Source organism: Xenopus laevis, chromosome 1S, assembly GCF_017654675.1.
Source record: "Xenopus laevis strain J_2021 chromosome 1S, Xenopus_laevis_v10.1, whole genome shotgun sequence".
In the NCBI taxonomy this organism is placed as follows: Eukaryota; Metazoa; Chordata; class Amphibia; order Anura; family Pipidae; genus Xenopus; species Xenopus laevis.
In genome coordinates, this window is record NC_054372.1 from 79,485,604 (window position 1) to 79,506,644 (window position 21,041).

General features: G+C 41.0%; 1 protein-coding gene across 19 annotated transcripts in view; it reads right to left on the reverse strand.

The window, feature by feature from the left end:
• The window catches only part of adgrl3.S (adhesion G protein-coupled receptor L3 S homeolog), a 1,276,319-nt gene that overhangs the window by 269,440 nt on the left and 985,838 nt on the right, over positions 1-21,041 (reverse strand). For all 19 annotated transcript variants that reach the window (XM_041579809.1, XM_041579790.1, XM_041579795.1 and 16 more), the window contains one exon: positions 8,656-8,752. In XM_041579809.1, coding sequence (XP_041435743.1) covers positions 8,656-8,752 — 97 coding nt within the window. The remainder of the gene's footprint in view (positions 1-8,655; positions 8,753-21,041) is intronic.

Below are 21,041 nucleotides of genomic sequence, written 5' to 3' on the forward strand. Positions count from 1 at the left end.
AGGCATTGTTTTCACACACCTCTTGTGTAACCAAATCCAATTTAACAAAAGGCCTAAAAGCTCTATTCCTCAAAATGCAGTACTTCTTTCAAGCTGAGCTACAACAAACTGTTGCAGAACTGACAAAAGAAATCACATTGATTGGCACACAGATCATGATGCTCTGATAGAAAAAAGCACCCTAAAGTCACATATATCCACCTTACAACACATGGTCACATATTGAGGACCTGGAAAACTGCTCTTCATGCAACAACATACGAATCCGTAACATCCCGGAAGCCTATACTGATGCCCAGGAGATCCTCACAATACTTTTTCCTAAACTTCTACCAGAATAAAGCCCAGATCTCAATAGAGCTCATCAAGCACTGCACCTGGAAACCTCTTCCGGATTAACCCCCGAGGGACATCCTGGCTTCATCACCAAACCTTCTGATGGTCTGCTCCTACAAGCCAAGTTAGGCTTACAGCTCTCTGAGCCTTCACCCCAAAACAATATACTATATCCCTTCAGGTCCCAATGGTCCACCAGTAAATCACCTCCAAATCCCAATCAGCTATCTAAGAGCTGAAATAACAGGCCATAAATATGCGACATTTAAACACCTGTTTTTTGTTTTCTAGATTTGGGATTTAATTAAACGTCCTGCTTTTCACCTGTTTTTACAGGGCCAGTCTCCCCTGCGCGATCATGGTCCTTTGCTATCCCCTCATGCCTCTCTGGTTTGAGGCCGTATGTCTAAATCATTACGTAAACAATGTTTATACATATGTTATTCAAATATTCTTATTTGTTTTAGTTACATTAACTCTATTTATTTATGTTAACCTGTTGGTACCAGATGCTATTTCCTCCACAGGGGTCTCTCTTATAAAGAACTCATAATACAAAATGTATAATGTTGGTCAACCTGTTTGAATGGGGTAGGCCTAATCCAAGGTGCCTTATCCAATCATTTGCAGTAATATTTAATTTTTTTACAATGAAAGACTTAATGAAGAAAAGAACTTTCATTTGAAGCAACGTAGAGGGTTCTTCACAGAGGTTGTGGAATGCACTGTCAGGTGATGTTGTGATGGCTGATTCAGTTAATGCCTTTAAGAATGGCTTGGATGATCTTTTGGACAGACATAATATCAAAGACTATTGTGATACTGAGCTCTATAGTTAGTATAGGTATGGGTATATAGAATTTAATTAAAAGTAGAGAGGGCTGTGTGTATGGATGCTGGGTTTTCATTTGGAGTGGTTGAACTTGATGGACTTTGTCTTTTTTTCAACCCAATTACTATGTAACTATGTAACTATGTAATTTAAATCTCCTAAAATGTACAGGGAATAAATTCTCCTACAAAAGATCTTGCTTGGGGCAGCAAAATATTAATGCATCCTTAAGGTAGATATTCTAGTAGTTCAGGAAATGCACCTTGCAGACAGCTCTCTGTTACCATACTTGCATATACAATGCTCCCAGGTTTATTACTCCACATTCTGCTCTAAACGCAGACTCATAAACACAATAGATTATGTTAACTCTAAAGCCCTGCAAAGCTTGGTATTATTACATTTGACACAGTAGACTGGTCACATATATTCTGAGTCTTGTACTCCACCCCCCACAGAATTAAATGTATCGGCCTCCTTTCCCTTAATTTACCAATTATACGTGGCACATGCCATGGATGCCCCCTGTCAGGATCAGCCAGGGACTTGAACTCTGGTTGTGCTGTTCTGGTCATTTGCAGCATTTACCTCATGAGCCACTGGGGGGCTCTCGGGACTGGTTCTGAACTCTTGTGTTTAGTGTTTCTGTTATCTGCCTGTTCTCATGTTTTCCACCCACCTCGTTTACCCTCATGTGTTTCCCATTCCTAATAACCTTCCCTTTATAAACCCCGCCCTGAGCTTTGCTCAGGGCTGAGTCATTGAATGTTTACTGTTTGTTCCTGACCGAAACCTTGAAAACCTTGAATGCCTTGTTCCTGAAAACCTTGTTTCCTGAGTGAGTACCTTTTGGTTCCTGCGTTCCCCATTTTTTCCCTCACCTTGTGGATACCTTGATTAGCCTTTTTTGCCTGTTCCTGCCTTTTTGTTTTTGGTGTTCTGGCTGCCAATAAACCTACTATTACTTTCATCATCATGTCTTTGCCTCCAATCACCTATGGCTACACCCCTGGGCTCCCACCATATCCACTCCCCATGGAGTGGCTATCCTCGGTTACAGCGGTTCCCTGTTGTAAACCTCACACCCCCTTTCCCTTCCGATTGTTGCTCTTATGATTGAACTGCTTGCTCAGCTATTCAGACTAGATCCCAATGTTTTAGACCTCAAACTACTCTACAAAATTTGTTTGTCCTCCTTGAAAAATTCCCTTGTCCCATGTGTCTGGCTTAGAAGTAAATATCGCTAAATCCAGCATACATACTCCCAAACATGTCTTCAAACTTTTAAAACAAACATTCCCTTTATTTTGAAAGACTCCTTTTTAAAATATCTTGATGTCAATATAATGCCCTTCAACATAACTTGTTATAGGGCTAATTATCCTAAACTCATTCAAAAACTGGCTAAGGATTTAGAAGAATGGTCTTGTTACGCCATTTTGTGGTTTGGGAAAATCCATGCAGTCAAAAATACTTTACTGCCCAAAATATTATATCGATTCTGGACTTTACCAGTACCAGTCCTGCAGCGGGTCAGGTACACATGGGTTACCCGCAAAAACCTGCGGTACCCCGCGGGTTGAAGTTCCAGGTGCGGGTATAGACGCGGGTCGGTGGTTCTGCAGGTTTGTGGGTCGCGGGTCGGGCCGCAGGTCTTCTCAGTAGTGATTTTGACTAATTTCTCTGATCACGCCTACTTCCGATGATGTCACTTCCGGTTTACAATGACAGCACTTCCTGGTCCAGGTTGCAGATAAGGTACTTGCGGGTCAGGTCAGGTCCAAGCGGGTAAGAATACGGGTTGCGGGTCCGGGTTGCAGGTTTCGGGTACAGGTCGGGTACGGGTTCCAAAAAATGGACCTGCGCAGGACTCTACCGCACAGTAGCATCTCCCCAGCACAGAGAATTGATGAATACACCTTGAATCTCACCCACCTGATTTAAAATCTTGCTGCTAAGTGAGTGTTGCATGTGATCTAAGAGTTGCATGTGAATTAAGTGCTAAGCAGCATTAAAAACCTTAAGGTGTTTACAGCTCGTCCCAAGCAACAGATTCACCATTTTGGCTGAAGATGTTGAGGAGGACAGCTCTGAACTGGTGTGTATGGAGCAGGCTCACTCTCGGAGCCCCACAGGAGGCAGTTTCTCTAATACCGACAGTGGGGGGAAGTGCAAAGAAAGATAAGCAGGTTTTAGTTAAAGGATTAAATTATTAGAAAGGTGGATAGGGTAATCTGCTGTAAGGACCCTTCGTGCTAAACAGTCTGCTGCTTGCTTGGTGCTAGGGTACGGCATGTGGTGGAACATGTGTACAGATTATTGAGAGGGGCTGGTAAAGTGACCATGGTACACATAGGTACAAATGACAAAGTTTGAGTAGATGGTGAAGTACTCAAGAATTATTTTAAAAAAAAACGGGTGTAAAGTTGAAGGCGAGGACTTCCAGAGATATTGCCTGTGCCACAAACAGCGTTGAGAAGACAGCAGAAGTTTTGGGGAGATTAATGCGTGGATGAGAGATTGGTGTACGGAGGAGGTTTTTAGGTTTTTGGGGAACTGGGCTGATTTCTCAATTGGCTACAACCTCTTTGCCAGAGATTGGCTGCACCTCAATCATGATGGTGCAGCTGTTTTGGGGGAGAAGATGGCTAGAGGGTTGGAGGAGTTTTTAAACTAGGCATGGGGAAGGGTTCAGTAAAGGATTTCATGGAAGACAGGTTAGATGAGGTAGTGGGCAAAGGAAGGGAAAATGGAGGAGGAGATTTGGTTGGGAGCATTGTTATGGACAGGGAGGACCACATGTCATATGTTCAATATGGTACCAGTATTATATGTATGTTTGCATCTGACTGGTAAAATGGGAGAGCTGGAGCTGCTGGTGCTGGAAGGAAAATATGATGTTAATGGTGCGGCCGAAACATGGCTGAATGAGTTGCATGACTTGGCAGTTAATATCAGCAGCTATACTTGTTTTGGAGGGACAGAGACCATAGAAAAGGAGGAGGGGTATGTCTATGTTAGACAGGATTTAAAAGATAATAAAAAGGAGGAGGTGATGTTAGAAAATGAGGGGGTGAAGAGTCCAGCAAATTAATTGTAGGAGTATGCAATAGACCCCCTAATGTAAGTGAGGAGGAGGCTAAGCTCATGATGCAAATAGAAAAGGCTGCTAGTTTGGGGAAAGCAATGATAATGGAGAATTTTAATTACCCAGATATTGACTGGAACAAAAGTACTGCCAGGGCAGTTAATGGGAACAAGTTTATAAACTTGTTGCACACACGTTGTTGAGGAGCAAACCAGAAACCAATGCTATACTGGATCTAGTGATCTCTAACGACCCAGAACTTATAGCAAATGTGCAAGTAATTGAACCCCTGGGTAATAGTGACCATAATGTGATCTCACATAGGGGCAAATTCACTAAGTGGCGAAGCGCCCAACGCTAGCGTTAATTCGCTAGCGTTTGGCATTTTTGCTACTGCGCAAATTCACTAACGAACGCTGGCGTAGTTTCGCTAGTGTTACTTCGCAACCTTACGCCAGGTGAAGTTTCGCTAGCGACAAAACTACGCAAATTCACTAACTTGCGCAGTGTACTGAACGCTACCTTTTACGCTAGACTTCCTTCGCCACCTCAGACCTGGCGAAGCGCAATAGAGTAGATAGGGATTGTTTAAAAAAAAGTCAATTTTTTTTCTAAGTCCCAAAAAACGCTGGCGTGTTTTCTACATGATGGCTGATAGGCTGAAAAAGATCGAACATTTTTTGGGGCTCCCCTTCCTCCCCCCTACATTTCCTGACTCATGGCAACTTACCTAGACAGTGGGCACATGTGTAGGGCAAAATAAAAATTTTATTTGCTGATTTGAAGGTTTTCTAGGCATTTGTAGTGCAACGTGTTCCTCCATTGAAATTTGAATTTCGCGCCGTATGCAAATTAGCCTTCGCTAGCGTAACTTCGCTTTATATAGCGAATCAACACTAGCGCAACTCCGCAATTTCAGAGAAACTCATTTTAGTGCCTTTATGGCTGCCCTTCAGAACATTATGTTTTCAGATAAAAACACAGAACAGAAATGATTGTCATCTAAAATTATATTAAATCGTTACTGTTCTCAATTTATTATACAGTAAATGTGAAAGCACTAAGAATCACCCTATGTGGCTTAATAACTACAAGTCTGTGAGGACAGAAGCTGCACTTAATGAATATAAACACTATAATAAATGTTGTAAAACAGCAATCAGGAAGGCAAAGATAGAAAATGAGGAGCTCATTGCGGCTGAGGCTGACTAACCCCAAAACGTTTAAGTACATTAATAGTAAAAAGATGCAGGTTGAGAGTGTTGCTCTATTAAATAATGGTACCAGTGTGTTTGTAACAGATACAGAAAAGGCAAATGTGCTAAATCGTTCTTTTCTTCAGTGAATACAATAAAGGAGTTCCTAGGCTCACTTAATAGCTGCACTGTTGGCTCAGCTCAATCTAGTCAGTGACTGACTAGGATATGATTCACAAAGTTTTACTAAAAATGTATGTAAAAAGGTGCCAGGGCTAGATGGCATATACCCCCGGTTCTACGAGATTTATTTAGTTTTGACAGGCCTCTATTTTTGATTTTCTCAGATTCGCTTTCATCCAATATGGTACCTATGGATTGGAGGAAAGCTGATGTCATTCCAATATTTAAAAAGGGATTACATTCTCATCCTGGCAAATATAGGCCAGTAAATTTGACATCTGTGGTGGGCAAATGATTTGAATGCTTGTTAAGGGATAATTTTTTGTGAATGGCATTACGAGCACTAATCAGCATGGCTTTATGAAGGATAGGTCATGTCAGATGAATTTGATTGTTTTGTAAGATGTTGGACAGTGAGGGAGCAGTACATGTGATCTATTTAGATTTTATCAAAGCATTTGATACCATGCCCCACAAATGACTTCTCTCTACAGTGTCGGACTCTCTACTTTGTATATACTTTGTATCAACAGCCACCTGTCCTTAGACTGCATCCTCCAAATCCCACAAAGTATATACTTTGTATCAACAGCCAGCTGTCCTTAGACTGCATCCTCAAAATCCCACAATTCTCTGCACATGTCATTTCAATAGGGAACAGAACATCACAGTACAATGCATTGTGGGTTAAGTAGTTCCTGCATGCTGTCTGTAAGCTGTGGAGAAGTTGTTACAATTTGTAACATCAGTGTTTTAGTCTCTTCTTCCCTGCCAGGATTTCAAATGATGCAGAAAGAGAAGAACTTTTAACCAGCTGGATTGCAGCATATAAAATGCCATTTATTCATACTTTTTGAAGAAACAGGTAAATTTGATGAGTATATTAGGGGGTTCTGTGTTATGTGGGCCTCTTTATCAAATTTTGGTTTGGAAGCTGAAGTTCCCCATTAAGTTGTCTTTTCTAAAATAGAAATACACAAGGACTTAAACTTAAACATATAGCAAGGGGAATTTTTTACACCTCTTTAGATTTATTTTCATATAAACAATATACCGTATATAGCACACAAGTGTGTTGTGAGGTTTTTAGTTAATGCCTTGTAGAGTCAAGATAAGCAGCTTCACAGTAATCTCCAGCACTACTGTTAGTTTTGTGTATGTAAATGTATATATGTTTATATACTGATGTTTAATTTATTGTTTACAGACAATACACTGCTTTTGATTCCTTCTTTTAAAGGTCTGAATAATCATTTGAACATTTAAATGTTATATGTGGACCCACATTTCACATACTGGCTTTGCAATGTATAAAGTAGATACTTCTTTTAAAGGAGAAGGAAAGTCTTCTTTCACTTGGGGATGCCAAATGTTAGGCACCCCCAAGTGATTGTATATACGTACCTAAAACCCCGGGCCAGTGCTGTTATCAGCAGAAAACTGCATTGGCCCAAGGTTATTTCAACGACCACTACAAATCGTTCCTCTTCCGGTTTCTTCTTTTTTTCTCGCTGCTGCGTATGTGCAGTAAAGTGAAAAGCCGAACTTTAACTAAAAGGTTGACTATTTAGTTCTACTGCACATGCGTCTGCCCCGGGAAATTTGAAGAAAGAAGAATCCGGAAGAGGATTGCTCCGTGGTGCTCGCTGGAAGAACCCAGGGCCAGTGCAGTTTTCTCCTGATCGGAGCACCGGCCCAGGGTTTCATATAAGTATATACAACAACTTGGGGGTGCCTAACATTTGGCACCCCCAAGTGGAAGAAGACTTCTTCTACTTTAACTGACATCTCTCTGATATCAAGTGGGAGAATTTTTCCCATTCCTGCTTGCAGATACAGTATTTGCATGCCCCATGTCCGGTCCCATCTCTCCCTGACTGCCGCTAGTATTTTTTTGCGTAAATGCACTTCTGCGCATGCGCTCACGCCGTTTGGCACACTCAGCAGGTGATGTGGCCGGCTAGGTTGCCTAGGAAGCCTGGCCGGGTTGGCCCGGCTCTCGTAGTGATATTACTTTGCATTGATGCTCATTTGCATTCATAATAAAGAGCAGCTGCTTTTGTTTAGGGGAACTGAGGATAAAGTCCACTGCTCAGCAGAAGAATATTCAAATGTATGGTGTCAAGTCAACATTAGAGGAATCTGTAGTATACCTAAACTGCATAATTTACTACTCACACTTTGCTATCAATAACAGAGGGCCATCAGATGACTGTATGTCATCAATGCCATACAGTTCTGTCTCTAGTAACTATAACATCTGACACTCTTCGCTACATGTGGACTCTCTCAATGACTCATAATAATTGATGTGCACAATACAGGTCTGGACTGAGAATTAAAATAGGCCCTGGCATCTCAGGTACACAGAGGCCCAATCAGCTGACACAGAGGCCCAAATAGCCCCCACCAGCCCACTAAATACTGACTTTCTGTGGCACCATATTGCAGCCCCTCTGGCATTTGCCAGAACCCACAGTCCTGGCCTGCGTACAAACTAGTGCTACTGGCCATAACTGTGCTAGAACTACACTGCAAACTACCTGTCGTAAAAATATCAATGCTTATGCACTTTAGCCACTCCCACAGCCACGCCCACAAGAAAGATGTCATTACTTGCGACATAATTGCCTGATATTGTGCATAAACAAAACAAATAATATTTTACAGCAATGCGTGTGGGCACAAAATGGCCCATACATTCGGTTGTGCCAGATTAGGTGATGTATTGTGTTAAAAAATTAGCTCCTATGAGACTGACAATGACAGTGAGTCTGTATATTTATGAAGATACTAAAGTGCAGATGTGTTATCTCCCCTATTTTTAAGCATTCATGAGTTTCTTAAAACATGGAATTATATCTGAATTCAAACTGTGAACTGATGTTGTCCATATTCTTTTACCATCATATGTGTGTTTATGTTTCTGCTAATTAAAATTGTTAAAATTAAATTACATTTTTTTAAAAACAAAATTTAAATTAGTTTGGTTTAGTTAGGTAAAAATTGGTAAAAATTACCTCTGTTCAGAGATGCTGAACTATTTATTTCTCCAGTAATAAAGGAAGACTCGGATTGCTTTCTAACAGTGTCATTCCACATCCGTCGAATTCGACTCTAGAATAAAGAGTACAGAATACAGCTTAGTTTCTTAGCTAAGCAAACATGCAAAACAATTTACATTTTAACTCTAACTTTACTCTCACTTATACAGCATTGGATGTCTAGCTTTATCCCTTTCAATTCCAAAAGAAAACAATACATATAAATTATCACTGTCATTTCAACTACTGTGAAATTAATGGAATTCTCTCATGATTTTTATGGTATAGTTTTTATTTCTAAATTATTCTATTTATTTTGCAAATAATTAATTACATAATTTAAACTTATTCTTGAACTAATAAATGTAGTTTTAGTTGCAATATTGGTTTGTACACAGCCATCTCAGGTCATTGTGGATGATCCTGTGCTTTCAGAAAGAGCAAGGACCTCACAGTAGATCGGCTTTCAGATAAACTATTGTTTATCTTATCCTTCTTTTTACCACCACATGGGCCATTGGAAAATTTTTAGCAATGCAGGTAAAAGGCATTACAGATAATACATAACAATTACACATAATGAAATAATACATAATTCTGAGAATCAAAGAAATAAACACTAAAGATAATTATATATTTCCATTATAAATAAAGACATTTTTCCATAACACCTCGTTCTGCTTTTCTGCTTAGTCACTTTAAAGGGATTCTGTCATGATTTCTATGGCATTGTTTGTATTTCTAAATTACACTGTTTACTCTGCCAATAATTCACTCTACCATGTAAAATGTAATTCCTACCCCAACAAGTGTATTTTTCTTTGTAATATTGGCGTGTAGACAGCCTTCTCAAGTCATTTTGCCTGGTCATGTGCTTTCAGAAAGAGCCAGTACTTCAGGATGGAACTGCTTTCAGGCAGGCTATTGTTTCTCCTACAGTGGGACATGGACTTATACTATTGAGTGATATTCTTATATCTACCAGGGAGATGTTATCTGGTTACCTTCCATTGCTCTGCTGATGGGCTGCTGGTGGGGGGAAGCGAGGAGAGTGATATTGCTCCAACTTCATCTGTGGTAGATGACTTAGCCTGTTTATTAAAGAAATATGCTAATCTAAGCATCCATCAGAATATTTTTAATTATTTGGTACCATTATTATATTATATTTGTTAATTCTAACACTTAACTTGTTGGTCTTGTGTGTGAGTTTAAAGGAATTGTTCGGTATAAAAATAAAAATTGGCTAAAGAGAGAGGCTGTTCAAAATAAAAATGTTTCTAATATAGTTAGTTAGCCAAACATGTAATCTATAAAGGCTGGAGTGACTGGATGTCTAACATAACAGATCAGAACACTACTTCCTGCTTTGCAGCTCTCTTGTTTTCCACTGACTGGTTACCCTGGTGACCAAGCAGTAACCAATCAGTGACTAGAGGGGGGGGGAGCACGTGAGCCATTACTGTTACTTTTGAATCTGAGCTGAATGCTAAGGATCAATTGCAAACTCACATACGTTATGTCCCATGTGGCCCCCCCTTCAAGTCGCCGATTAACTCAGAGTTAGAGAGCTGAAAGCAGGTAGTGTTCTGGCTTTTATATTAGACATCCGGTCACTTCAGCCTTTATAGATTACGTTTTTGCCTAACTATATTACAAACATTTTTTATTTTGCACAGCCTATTTGCACTGAACTGTTCCTTTAAAGAGTTTTGTTAGTTAAGCAAAGTATATTTGCTTTAATATTTACCATTATTTGGGAACATTTACCATTATTTGATAAAGGGTTTTGTCAGGGCATTTCTCTTAAGAGCATTAATAGTGTGATTGAGCTTTTATATATATACATATATTTGTGCCCAGTGGAAAGCCTGTATTTGCTTTTTACCCAATTTTACCCAATACAAACTAGAGGGGATGCCTTCTAGATTTGTGGGAAAAATTGCTTGCTGTTTTATTGTATTAGAGCAGGTTCCAGGAGAAATCTAGAAAATAGTAGAAAAATAGTAATCCTAATAGCACTATATATACCCCTCCTGCTCCAACTATTTTGTCTCTTATTGTTTCTCAGTCTTTTGAGAATACTACCCCCTGCAGTACCGCTTAATACTAATACTACTAGTATTCAGTCAGATTTTCAGTTTGCTGATGCTCCTTCTAAACATGAATATTTAGAACCACCCCAAGAAAACCAATTACAACACAACTATGCAGCTTCTACCAACTATAGACAGCAGCAAACTGATCACATTCTCTCTAACACGATCAAGGACAGGTCATTTACCTGGACGTCCTCCCTGGTTTCTAGCCCCTATGCGAGAGGTAAAAGTTCTGACTGTTAATGGAACCATAACAGATAGGGTTCATGTTCCATGGTCCCCTATTGAACTTTCTGCCTTAATTAAAGATTTGCCAGATTCTGAGAAATTTCCCAGAAAATTGTATAATCGAATAGAAGAGATAGTGGATCGTTCAGCTTGAAAAATATTTTGGCAGCTGATGTCAAGTGTTATACCAAAGTATATGAATATATATGGCAGAAATGTAGAATGGATAAGGAAGGAGTTGTTGTGTGGGAAGATAGTTCAGGAGAATATTTTGATTCTGATAATGTAAGAGATGGTCTGAAAGTAAAATTATCAGAAATGTTCCCTATTAAAGCTCATTGGTCTAAAGTTATTGCAAATAAACAAGGAAAGCATGATAATGTGTGTGCGTGTGTTATAATAAGTATCCCAAACCCAGAACAATCCCCAAGGTCCCGGTCATGGCTCAGTCTTCTGCCTATAACAACTACCTTTTGCTTCAGGAGTAGCCCTCCACTACTTGGGTCCTGCCAGGTCTTATCGTGAGAGGACAAGGGAGAGAGTTCTGAGCAGGTAAAGGGAACCGCACGTAGTACACAGAAAGGATGGGGATCAAGGAGCATGGTCAAGGGACAGGCTGGGTCAATACCAAACTAACAATAAAATAGCAAATCAGGAGCAGAAGTGTAGCCAGGGTCAAACCAAAGAGAAATTTGGTACACAATCAGAATCCGAAGAGTAGTCAATTAACAGGCAAGGGTCAAGAACAAGGATCAGGCAATATGTAAGCACACCCAGGAACCATGAAGATAGACCTATATTGGGCAATGATTCAGTGCAGAGCAGGGGTCTTTATAGGCAGCCCAATGGCTTAAACTAATCACATGGGGCCAGATTGATAACAGGTGAACCAAGCCATGCCTACTTGCAATTACTAATATAGCAATGGGAGTGAACCAGGGCCTTAACTGTCTACTCACTTAGAGCAGTGGTAACTAATACAGCCCAAAAACACCACGGGCCACTGGACCCTGATTATTGACTTAACAAAGAAACATGGAATGTATTAGCCATTTTAACAGATGCTGGTAGCTCTAAACGGACCAGGACAGGATAATATCAAACATTTTGTAATGATCAATAAACTTTTTTTAAAGGTATATAGTTTTGCATTTTAAACAAAAAAGAAAATTAATAATAATAATTATTGTACTTGGCGTTTGCAGAATAAACTGGGTACAAGTGATAGCATAAAACAGTGATTGACATGTTACAAACTCATATCACAACTTGCAGTCAGAGTTTAGCTATCCGATAACAATGCCTGGGGGTTGACATCCAACCAAGGGGTTCATATTTTCTCAAACTTGTCAGGAGTTCCCCAAGCATTATAGGTCATCTTGATTAGAGGAAGGGTGGCATTTATTAAATCAATCCACTGCTGGAGTGTGGGGGCATTAGGACGCATCCATTTCATAATAATTCGTTTTTTTGCATAAAACACTATAGAGCGTAGTAATGTTCTAGTTTTTTGTAAGGGCACCACTTTGTCAATTATACCTAGTATACAGACTTCAGGAGTACAAATTCCAGAGAGAGACAGATATTCATTGCTATATCGAGTTACCGCCCTCCAATATGATATTACCTTGGGACAATCCCAGATTAAGTGTAGGAAACCTGCCTCTGCTGTACCACACTTAGCACATTTAGCCCCCTCTAGTCTACTCATAACCTTGAGTATCTGGGGCATGATATATATTTGGTGAATCATCTTAAATTGGATCATTTTATCCCTTAAGGAGATTAGAAAGTTGTAAAGGTTATCTATAGCCTCCTCCCAATGTTCTTCATCTAGTGAGGGAAGTGTAACCAACCATTTCCTTTTGGCTTTGTGAAACGGCACAGACTGTGAGGCCTGGATTATACTGTATATCTGTGATAATAGTTTAGCTGGGGCTGGATCCCAAAGTCTGGCCTCCCACGCCTGCTGCGTTGGTGAAAGCTGGTATGATTGGAATTGGGCATGGAAAGCATGTCTCAATTGAAAGTATCTAAATAGTTGTATGTCTTGCCGCTTAAATTTAGTTTTTAGCTGTTCCAGGGAGGGGAAGGATCCATCCACTAACAGGTCTTCTAAGTGTCTGATCCCTATAAGTGGCCAATAATGAAAATCCGCCAGTTGTACTAGGTGTGGCAGATTTGAATTTCTCCACAGCGGTGTTTTCCCTGATAATTTAGGGTAAGCGATAGTACCTTTGCCCACACTTTAATAGGAGTGGTGAGTACCCCTGGCAATGAAGGACTGTCCCCCCCTTCTATAAGGGGCATTACGAATAGCTTCCAGAGAACCCATGATTGTTGCATGCAAATTTGTTAATGCATTGCTATCCTCTGGGTTAAACCAGTTATGACTATAAGATAGCTGGGACACATAGTAATAATTTTGCAAATGTGGAAGGGCAAGTCCCCCCTTATCCCTAGATGCAGTAAGTGTGAGCCATGATAGTCTAGGTGCTTTGTTGACTTTGTTGGTAACTCACTGTTAACTTTCTTAAAGAATGGGATGGTTATGTAAACTGGTGCGTTCCAGAGCAGGTAAAGAAACCTTGGGAGATATAGCATTTTAAAAAGGTTGACTCTACCCCATAGTGTCAGAGGGAGTTTAACCCAATGTGGAGTTGCGTTTTTAATCCTTACTAGGATTGGGTCCAGATTCTCAGCTACATATGTTGTTGGGTCTGTACTAATTATTATGCCTAGGTAGCGGAATCTAGTCACCGGGGTGAGAGTAAGGGTCCTTTCTGCTAGATTAGTATTTCCTAAAGGAAATAATACTGATTTTGTTTTATTGATCAAGAGGCCGCTAAGCCTTCTAAATCTCTCAAGTATATCTAATGCGGCACGGAGTGATGGACCTGCATCTTCCAAGAAAAGTAAAACATCATCTGCATACAAGGCTACCTTCTCTCCAATATTGCCTAATGGGATTCCCTTGACTAATGGTGCCTGTCTTAACTTTGCTGCTAGTGGCTCGATTGCTAAAGCAAATAGGAGTGGCGATAAAGGGCAGCCCAGTCTGGTCCTCTTCCCTAGTTCAAAGGCTACCGATAGAGTATTATTAACCCGGACTTGAGCAGTAGGTTTTTTATACAGTAGTTTGATTCAGGCAATGAAGTTGGGACCACAACCAAATTTCTCCAGAATCTGCCACAGATAGGACCAGTTGACCGAGTCAAATGCTTTGGTTATATCCAATGATGCCACTACCCCAGTGCTTTGGTACTGCCTGGCCAATTGAATGTGAGTGTGCAAGCGTCTTAGGTTAATGGAAGTTGTTTTATTGGGCATAAAGCCTGTTTGGTCTGGATGTATAAGGAACGTAATGACTTTTAAATACTGACTCTGTTAGCCAGTATTTTTGCCAGTATTTTGGCATCGGTATTAATCAGTGAGATAGGCCTGTATGATTCACAGGCGTATGGGTCTTTTCCCTCCTTAAGTATCAGAGCTATTATTGCCCCGTAACACGAGGGGGGAAGTTCCCCTTTCAGAGTTGCTTGGGTGAATGTATCTAACAGCCGGGGGGATATTTGATTGTTAAGTAGTCTATACCAAGCAGCCGGTAGGCCGTCTGGGAGATCTGAGATCGCTGATGTGATATCTGTCTTTGTTAGCGGGTTATCAAGAAATTGTCTTTCATCTGGTGAGAGTTTCGGAAGATCGATGTCTTCCCAGAACCGGTCAACATTGGTATCTTGGCTACTAGGTTGTGGAGAGTAAATCTGCTTAAAGTATTCAGCAAACACGTTGGACATAGCTAATAGTTCCGTAACTAGGTCCCCCCTGTGGTTCCTAATCCCAGGTATAACTGTAATCTGGTCCGTTAGCTTCGCCATATATGCTAGAGATTTACTGTTTTTGTTCCCAAGATCAAACCCTCGTTGTCTAGAATATAATAATTTTTTCCTTGTGTTATCTGACACCAGGAGGTCTAGTTCCCTTTGAGCCCTGGATAGTGTATTGTGATTTTCTTTGGCTTTGGTATGACAATAAGTCTGCCTCCTGTAGCGTTCTCTCTGCTGCTTTGATATCTGCCTTTTTAGCCTCCCTTGTTGTATGGATGGTAGCAATTAATGTACCCCTAGATACTGCCTTGGCAGCATCCCAAACTACTAAAGGCGAGGCTTTATTTTGATTAGTTTCCCAGTATTCTTCAAATTCTTTCACACAGGCCTCCGCTACTGCTTGGTCTGTAAGCCATAACGGGGAGAGGCGCCATAACTTCCTGTCAGAGGGTAAACCTAACTGGAGTTCCACCCACACTGGGGAGTGGTCAGAATGTGTCCTAGGGAGATAGGAAATATTTTGAACCAAATGAGCCAGGTCTGCTGAGCCTAATGCATGACAATGTTGCATGACTGGAGGAATAGCAAGAGAATTGATTTTCCTGGTGGTGTCTCTCTCTCCACATGTCAGAAAGGCCCACTGATGCCTCCATCCATCTAACAAGCTGTGGGCTGCTGGATCTACTGCTGAGGTTCTATAAAGTGTAGGATTGGTAGTGGCGTTAAAAGTCCCCCATCATGCACAATGGATCAGGAGGGAGTGCAGCTATCTTTTGAAAAATGGTGTGTAAAACTTCTATAGAGAATGGAGGTGTAATATATACATTTACCAAAATTAGCGCTTGGTTATTGATGAGGCAATGCATTATTACATAACGGCCATAAAAGTCAATGTGGACTATCAATTCAAATGCCAACGATTTCTTGACCAAGACAGATACCCCTCTAGAGTAGCATGGCCAACCCAGAATTTCTTTAAGGCTAGTAGCTTCTGTCCTTTTAAGTGGGTCTCCTGAAGCAGTACAATATCAGGTTTAAATTTATGGACATGGTTGAGAGTTAAAGCGCTCTTAAACTTGGAGTTAAGTCCCCATACATCCCCCCGTACATCCCCATTACTGATAACATTGTATAGCATTAGAACAATAACTGCATATTCATAATATGTGACTCCAAGGGAGTCACCCCAGTAGCCTAGAATGAAGTACGATTAAACAAATGCCAGTATGTTAACTGAAATAAAAACCCCACCCTAACCACCCCCCCAAACCTGGGTGTGCCTGTACCCATAACTATTACTTAATATGGGGAGTGTTACTGTGGTGGCCTAAGCAGCACTCCTTGTCAACGTATAACTTTGATGTACATTTGTAGCTTATAATAAGAAATACAATCAGAAACTATCCAAATACTTTTTTTGTTGACCGGTACAGTTTGTGACGAGTTCAGCATAACTTAAGAAATAATTGGTTCCTTAACCAGGAGCTTGTGTTATAGTTTCAGCCCAATTTAGCCTGGTTATATGTCAGCAAGGGGCTTCGTGGGTACTCTTAGGTACCACTAAATTTTAATATGAGATGAGTCTTACCCTGGCTGTACTTCTCGGGTGGAAGCCACAGCCGGTTACTAAACTGGTTAGTTGAGAGGAAGCTCCTTGCAGGTCTGTTGTCAGCCACTGTACATGGACCACTAAAGGGAGTATGGAGAGTAATATGGCTGACTGGTGGGGAATGAAAAAGCGGCTACACATCATCATTACAACACATTAGTGAGCTCAGGTCACAAAAATAGGACTTAAGATATGCAAGATAAAGTCCGGTGTCTAAAATACTCCTTCCTCTTAGTTGAGTGGTGGTGAGCCATTCATCAGCTTCTGCAGAGGAGTGAAGATTTGGACTCGGTCCCCATCTTGCACTCATAACTTCGCCAGATAGATCATACTGTATGGGATCTTGGCGTCTGAGCCTCTTTTTCACTGCATTATAAGTAGCTCTTTGTTTTTGTATAACCGGGGAGTAGTCCGGGTATAGTGACACAGTGGTTCCATTAAAGGAGAGAGGTCCTTATTCTGGCTGCCCGTAATGCTGCATCTCGGTCTCTGTAATTTAACATACGGAGAAGAAAGGGCCGAGGAGGAGCTCCCGGTGGTAAAGGTCTGGTCGGCACTCTATGCGCCCGTTGGACCACAAACATGCTGGAAAAGGTGTCACCCAGCACCCAGCAGTTCCTTAAGCCAGTTTTCGACAAACATTTCTGGGTGTTGGCCCTCAGACTTCTCCGGTAGTCCTATAATATGCACATTATTCCTGCACAGTCGGTTCTCCAAGTCATCTGTTTTGTCGAGTGCTGTCTTAAGTTGCTGCTTGATCCCCGAGATGTCATTTGGAAGAGGGGTCACTGTCTTCCAGAGTAGAGACTCTCGTCTCCAGTTCAGTGGTACGTTCTCTAATGTTTTGGAGATCATGCCTTAAATGTGAAAGATCAACTTTTATTTCTTCAAGTTGTGTCGTTGTTGCGGTTCGGCTTTCCATTATTGCAGCCAGCAGCTCAGATGTGGTTGGTTCCCTTGCCTCCTGGTCCATAGGAGTAGAAGCCGGAGATGATGGGGATGAGGTGCTGTCAGAGTCCTGTGGAGGGCCGTGAGATGCCTTTCTTGCGAAGCGTTCCAACTTCGCAGCCGTGTCAGATTTTTGTTTTTGAGAGTGCCATTTTTATAGTATTTTGTACACAATAAAGTGCTCCACCACAATTGTATATTTCTGCAAATTAAAGTCAGAGGAGGGATTACCGATAGAATGTTTGATGGTGCATGGGTCAACCACTAGATGCGGTAAATCAAATTATCATGTTGACAAGTTCAGTGTTGTTGTCTGCACATCAAGTATTGCTCCATTTACTGCTTAGGTTAGCAAGGAAAATCAAGAATTCAGTGTAGCAGTTGCCTGTTAGGAGTGGGATAGTGTTCCTGTTCTTAATTGCCTGCACTACTCACAACAGTCCAGCGACCGCCTAAGCTGAAGGTACAAGTAGTCACTTATAGAAGGTACAATCTCCAAGTAATAGTTCAATAGTGCTGCTACTGAGGATTAATAAAGGGATCTATTGATCCTAGATGCAGTAATGTCCCCTTCACATGTGCCACAGTCTCCTCTGATTAGTGTCTTGAGAGTACATGTTATGATGGTCTCAGGCACAGCAGAGTTGGTAGGCACTTATATGAGTTGATGCAGGCTCTCTGCTACAGTAGCATCGCTGGGTGCTGCTAGTATTTAGTGTGGCCGCACTTGGGGAACTGCCTGCACTTTAGTCCGCGGCTTCCGTCGCGCAGCTAGGACTCACTGCGTTCCGGGTCTACTCAGTGCTGGGAGACCGGATTTTGGCAAAATCTGTTAGCGGTTTGCCTCCCTGTTATCTAGGTAACCCCTGTGATCACTGATGAGTGTGGGGTAAAATAGCAAAAGGGAGAATCTGCTTGGAACCCAGGAGCTCCCCAAAACACGTCCACGCCGTTGCTCGGCTATCGACGCCCCCCCCAATGATCAATAATCTTTGGTTGTAACTGGATAGAGGGCACCTGGAACTGGACATTTTTAGTAGACAGCCAAACCCTGTCCCCCACCTGGTACCTAGGAGCAGTCATATGATGTCTATCACTGGCTCTTTTCTGGTGGGAACCGACAGGTAAACTAGGAAACTGCACCTTTTGCCTACCATTAACCATATGCTGGATAGACTGGACAACATTTTTTTGCATTTTCATATGATGGGAGTCAATATACCTGGACAAAAACTCCTCAGCGCTATGTAGAATCCCCAACAATTGACTCAGCAGCTCTAAAACAAGATCCTATATCTTTAGATAATGCTTTTGCAGACCATGTTGCTAAACATACAGCTTTAACAGCAGAAATTAGTTATCAAGGGTCATTTTGTTATTCTAGTTCTTTATATGATGCATCTACTCTCATTGCTACGCAAAATAATGCTAGAATAGCAATACTGGGAAAAGCATGATTGTGCTATAAATGATCAAGTTATATAGATTAAACAAGGTCATTATGTTGCACCCAAAGCCATTCTCCCTATTCACACATTTCTCATGGTATTTCCCAATTGGGAAAAGGGGGAATGACCTATTGATAAATTATGGCATGCACCAGGTTTTCAATAATTTGCTGAAAATGTGTTCAGTCCTGTATGATAATGCTGGTAAACCTAGTAAGACTCCAAAAATGCACTTGCCACAGACAGAAGGCCCATTTCAAAATATTCAGATTGATTATATTGAGATGCCAAATAGTCAAAGGTATCAGTATGTTATGGTATGTGTAGAATTATTTTCTAATTGGTCTGAAGTTTTTCCTGTAGTTAATGTGGATGCAAAACTACTACTACTAAACTGATTCTTAATGAGGCCCTAGTTCTTATAGAGGGTCTCATTTTGAAAATAAAAACGTATGTTCAGTGTTGGGAATAAAACAACAATTACATGCTCCTTACAGACCACAAGCCTACAGTTCAGTGGAAAGAGTAAATAGCATTTTGAAATCTAAAATTGCAAAAATTATTAAACAGGCAGGTGGAACATGGATAGAGGCCCTACCAATGGCACTGAAGTAACTCATCTTGCCAAACATGGGCTATCTCCATATGAGATTTAGTTTGGAAGAACAATGACTTCCCAAATGACGTCTGTCACTTTAAGGGAACTTAATGTTTTTTGTAGACAACCATTCAGAGTCTCCAACCTGATATTTGGGTGACTCTCTATGAGACCTATCAGCTGCCTTTTTCTGAGCGGCAGTAGCTGCAGAAAGAGAGTCGTGCACCCCAGACCAAATTTTTGCAAATTGTTTGACAGAAGAGTTGACAGAGGGTACAGGGGACAAGGAACCAGAAAAAGAAAATGCTTTGGGATGTAAACCATTAACAATAAAGAATGGAGATTCACCAGTAGAAGAATGAGTTGCATTATTATAAGCAAATTCTGCCCATGTTAATAATTCAGCCCAAGAAGACTGATTGTCAGACAAATAGCACCTTGAAAATTGCTCAAGGGATTGATTAACTCTTTCAGTTTGACCATTTGTCTGAGGGTGTTATGCGGTAGAAAATGATAATTCAATCCCAACCAAAGAGCAGAATACTCGCCAAAATTTTGAAACAAATTGTATTGTCAGAAACAATATCGACTTTAAAACCATGTAACTTAAAGATATTGCAAATGAATAATTCGGCCAAGGTTTTAGCAGAAGGGAGGTGTGGGAGGGAAATGAAGTGGCTCATTTTACTAAACCTATCCACCACCAACCGAATTATATTTTTCCCATGCGGAAAAGGGAGATCGACAATAAAATCCATCGAAAGATGGAACCAGGGTCTATCAGGAATAGGTAATTGCCTTAACAATCCCTGCGACAAAATCTTAGAGGACTTAGACCTTCGACAGACAGGACAAGAATTAACGAATCTCCTGACATCCTGCTTAAAGGAAGGCCACCAAACATTTAGAGACAAGAGAGACATAGTTTTAGTGATGCCAGGATGTCCCGCCATTTTGGAATTATGGGCTTCACCCAGAACTTGTTCCCTCAAATCTTCAGGAACAAATAATCTACCCGAGGGAGTCTCTACAGGAGCAGATGACTGAACAGAGCATAAGAGTGTGGCAAGGTCAGATCCCAGAGTGCTACAATTAACTCACCGGGAATAATGGGAATGGATTGGACTCGAAACTTCTAGAGAGTGCATCTGCCTTTGTATTTTTAGTAGCAGGCCTGAAAGTAAGAGAAAAATTAAATCGGGTGAAAAACAAAGCCCATCTGGCCTGCCTAGGATTCAGTCGTCTAGCAGATTCGATATATAGCAAATTTTTGTGGTTGGTAAAGACCGTTATAACATGCTTGGCCCCCTCCAACAGATGACGCCACTCCTCAAAGGCCCATTTAAAGGACCAGTAACGTCAAAGATTTTTACAAAAAAATTCGTTAGAGTACAACAAAAAAAAAAACACCAACACAAATTAAAATTTAAAATAGCAAAGCCTTTATTAAGAAATAACTTTCAGAAACTCCACTTCCTGTCCTCTTCAGAAACGGCGAAAGGGCGACCATCCATGTGCAGCGCTTGATTTCTCCTCCTGGCTATACACTGACAGCGTGTCCTCTGCGTTCTCCAGCTCTTCTACATCCAACAGCAGTATGAAGGC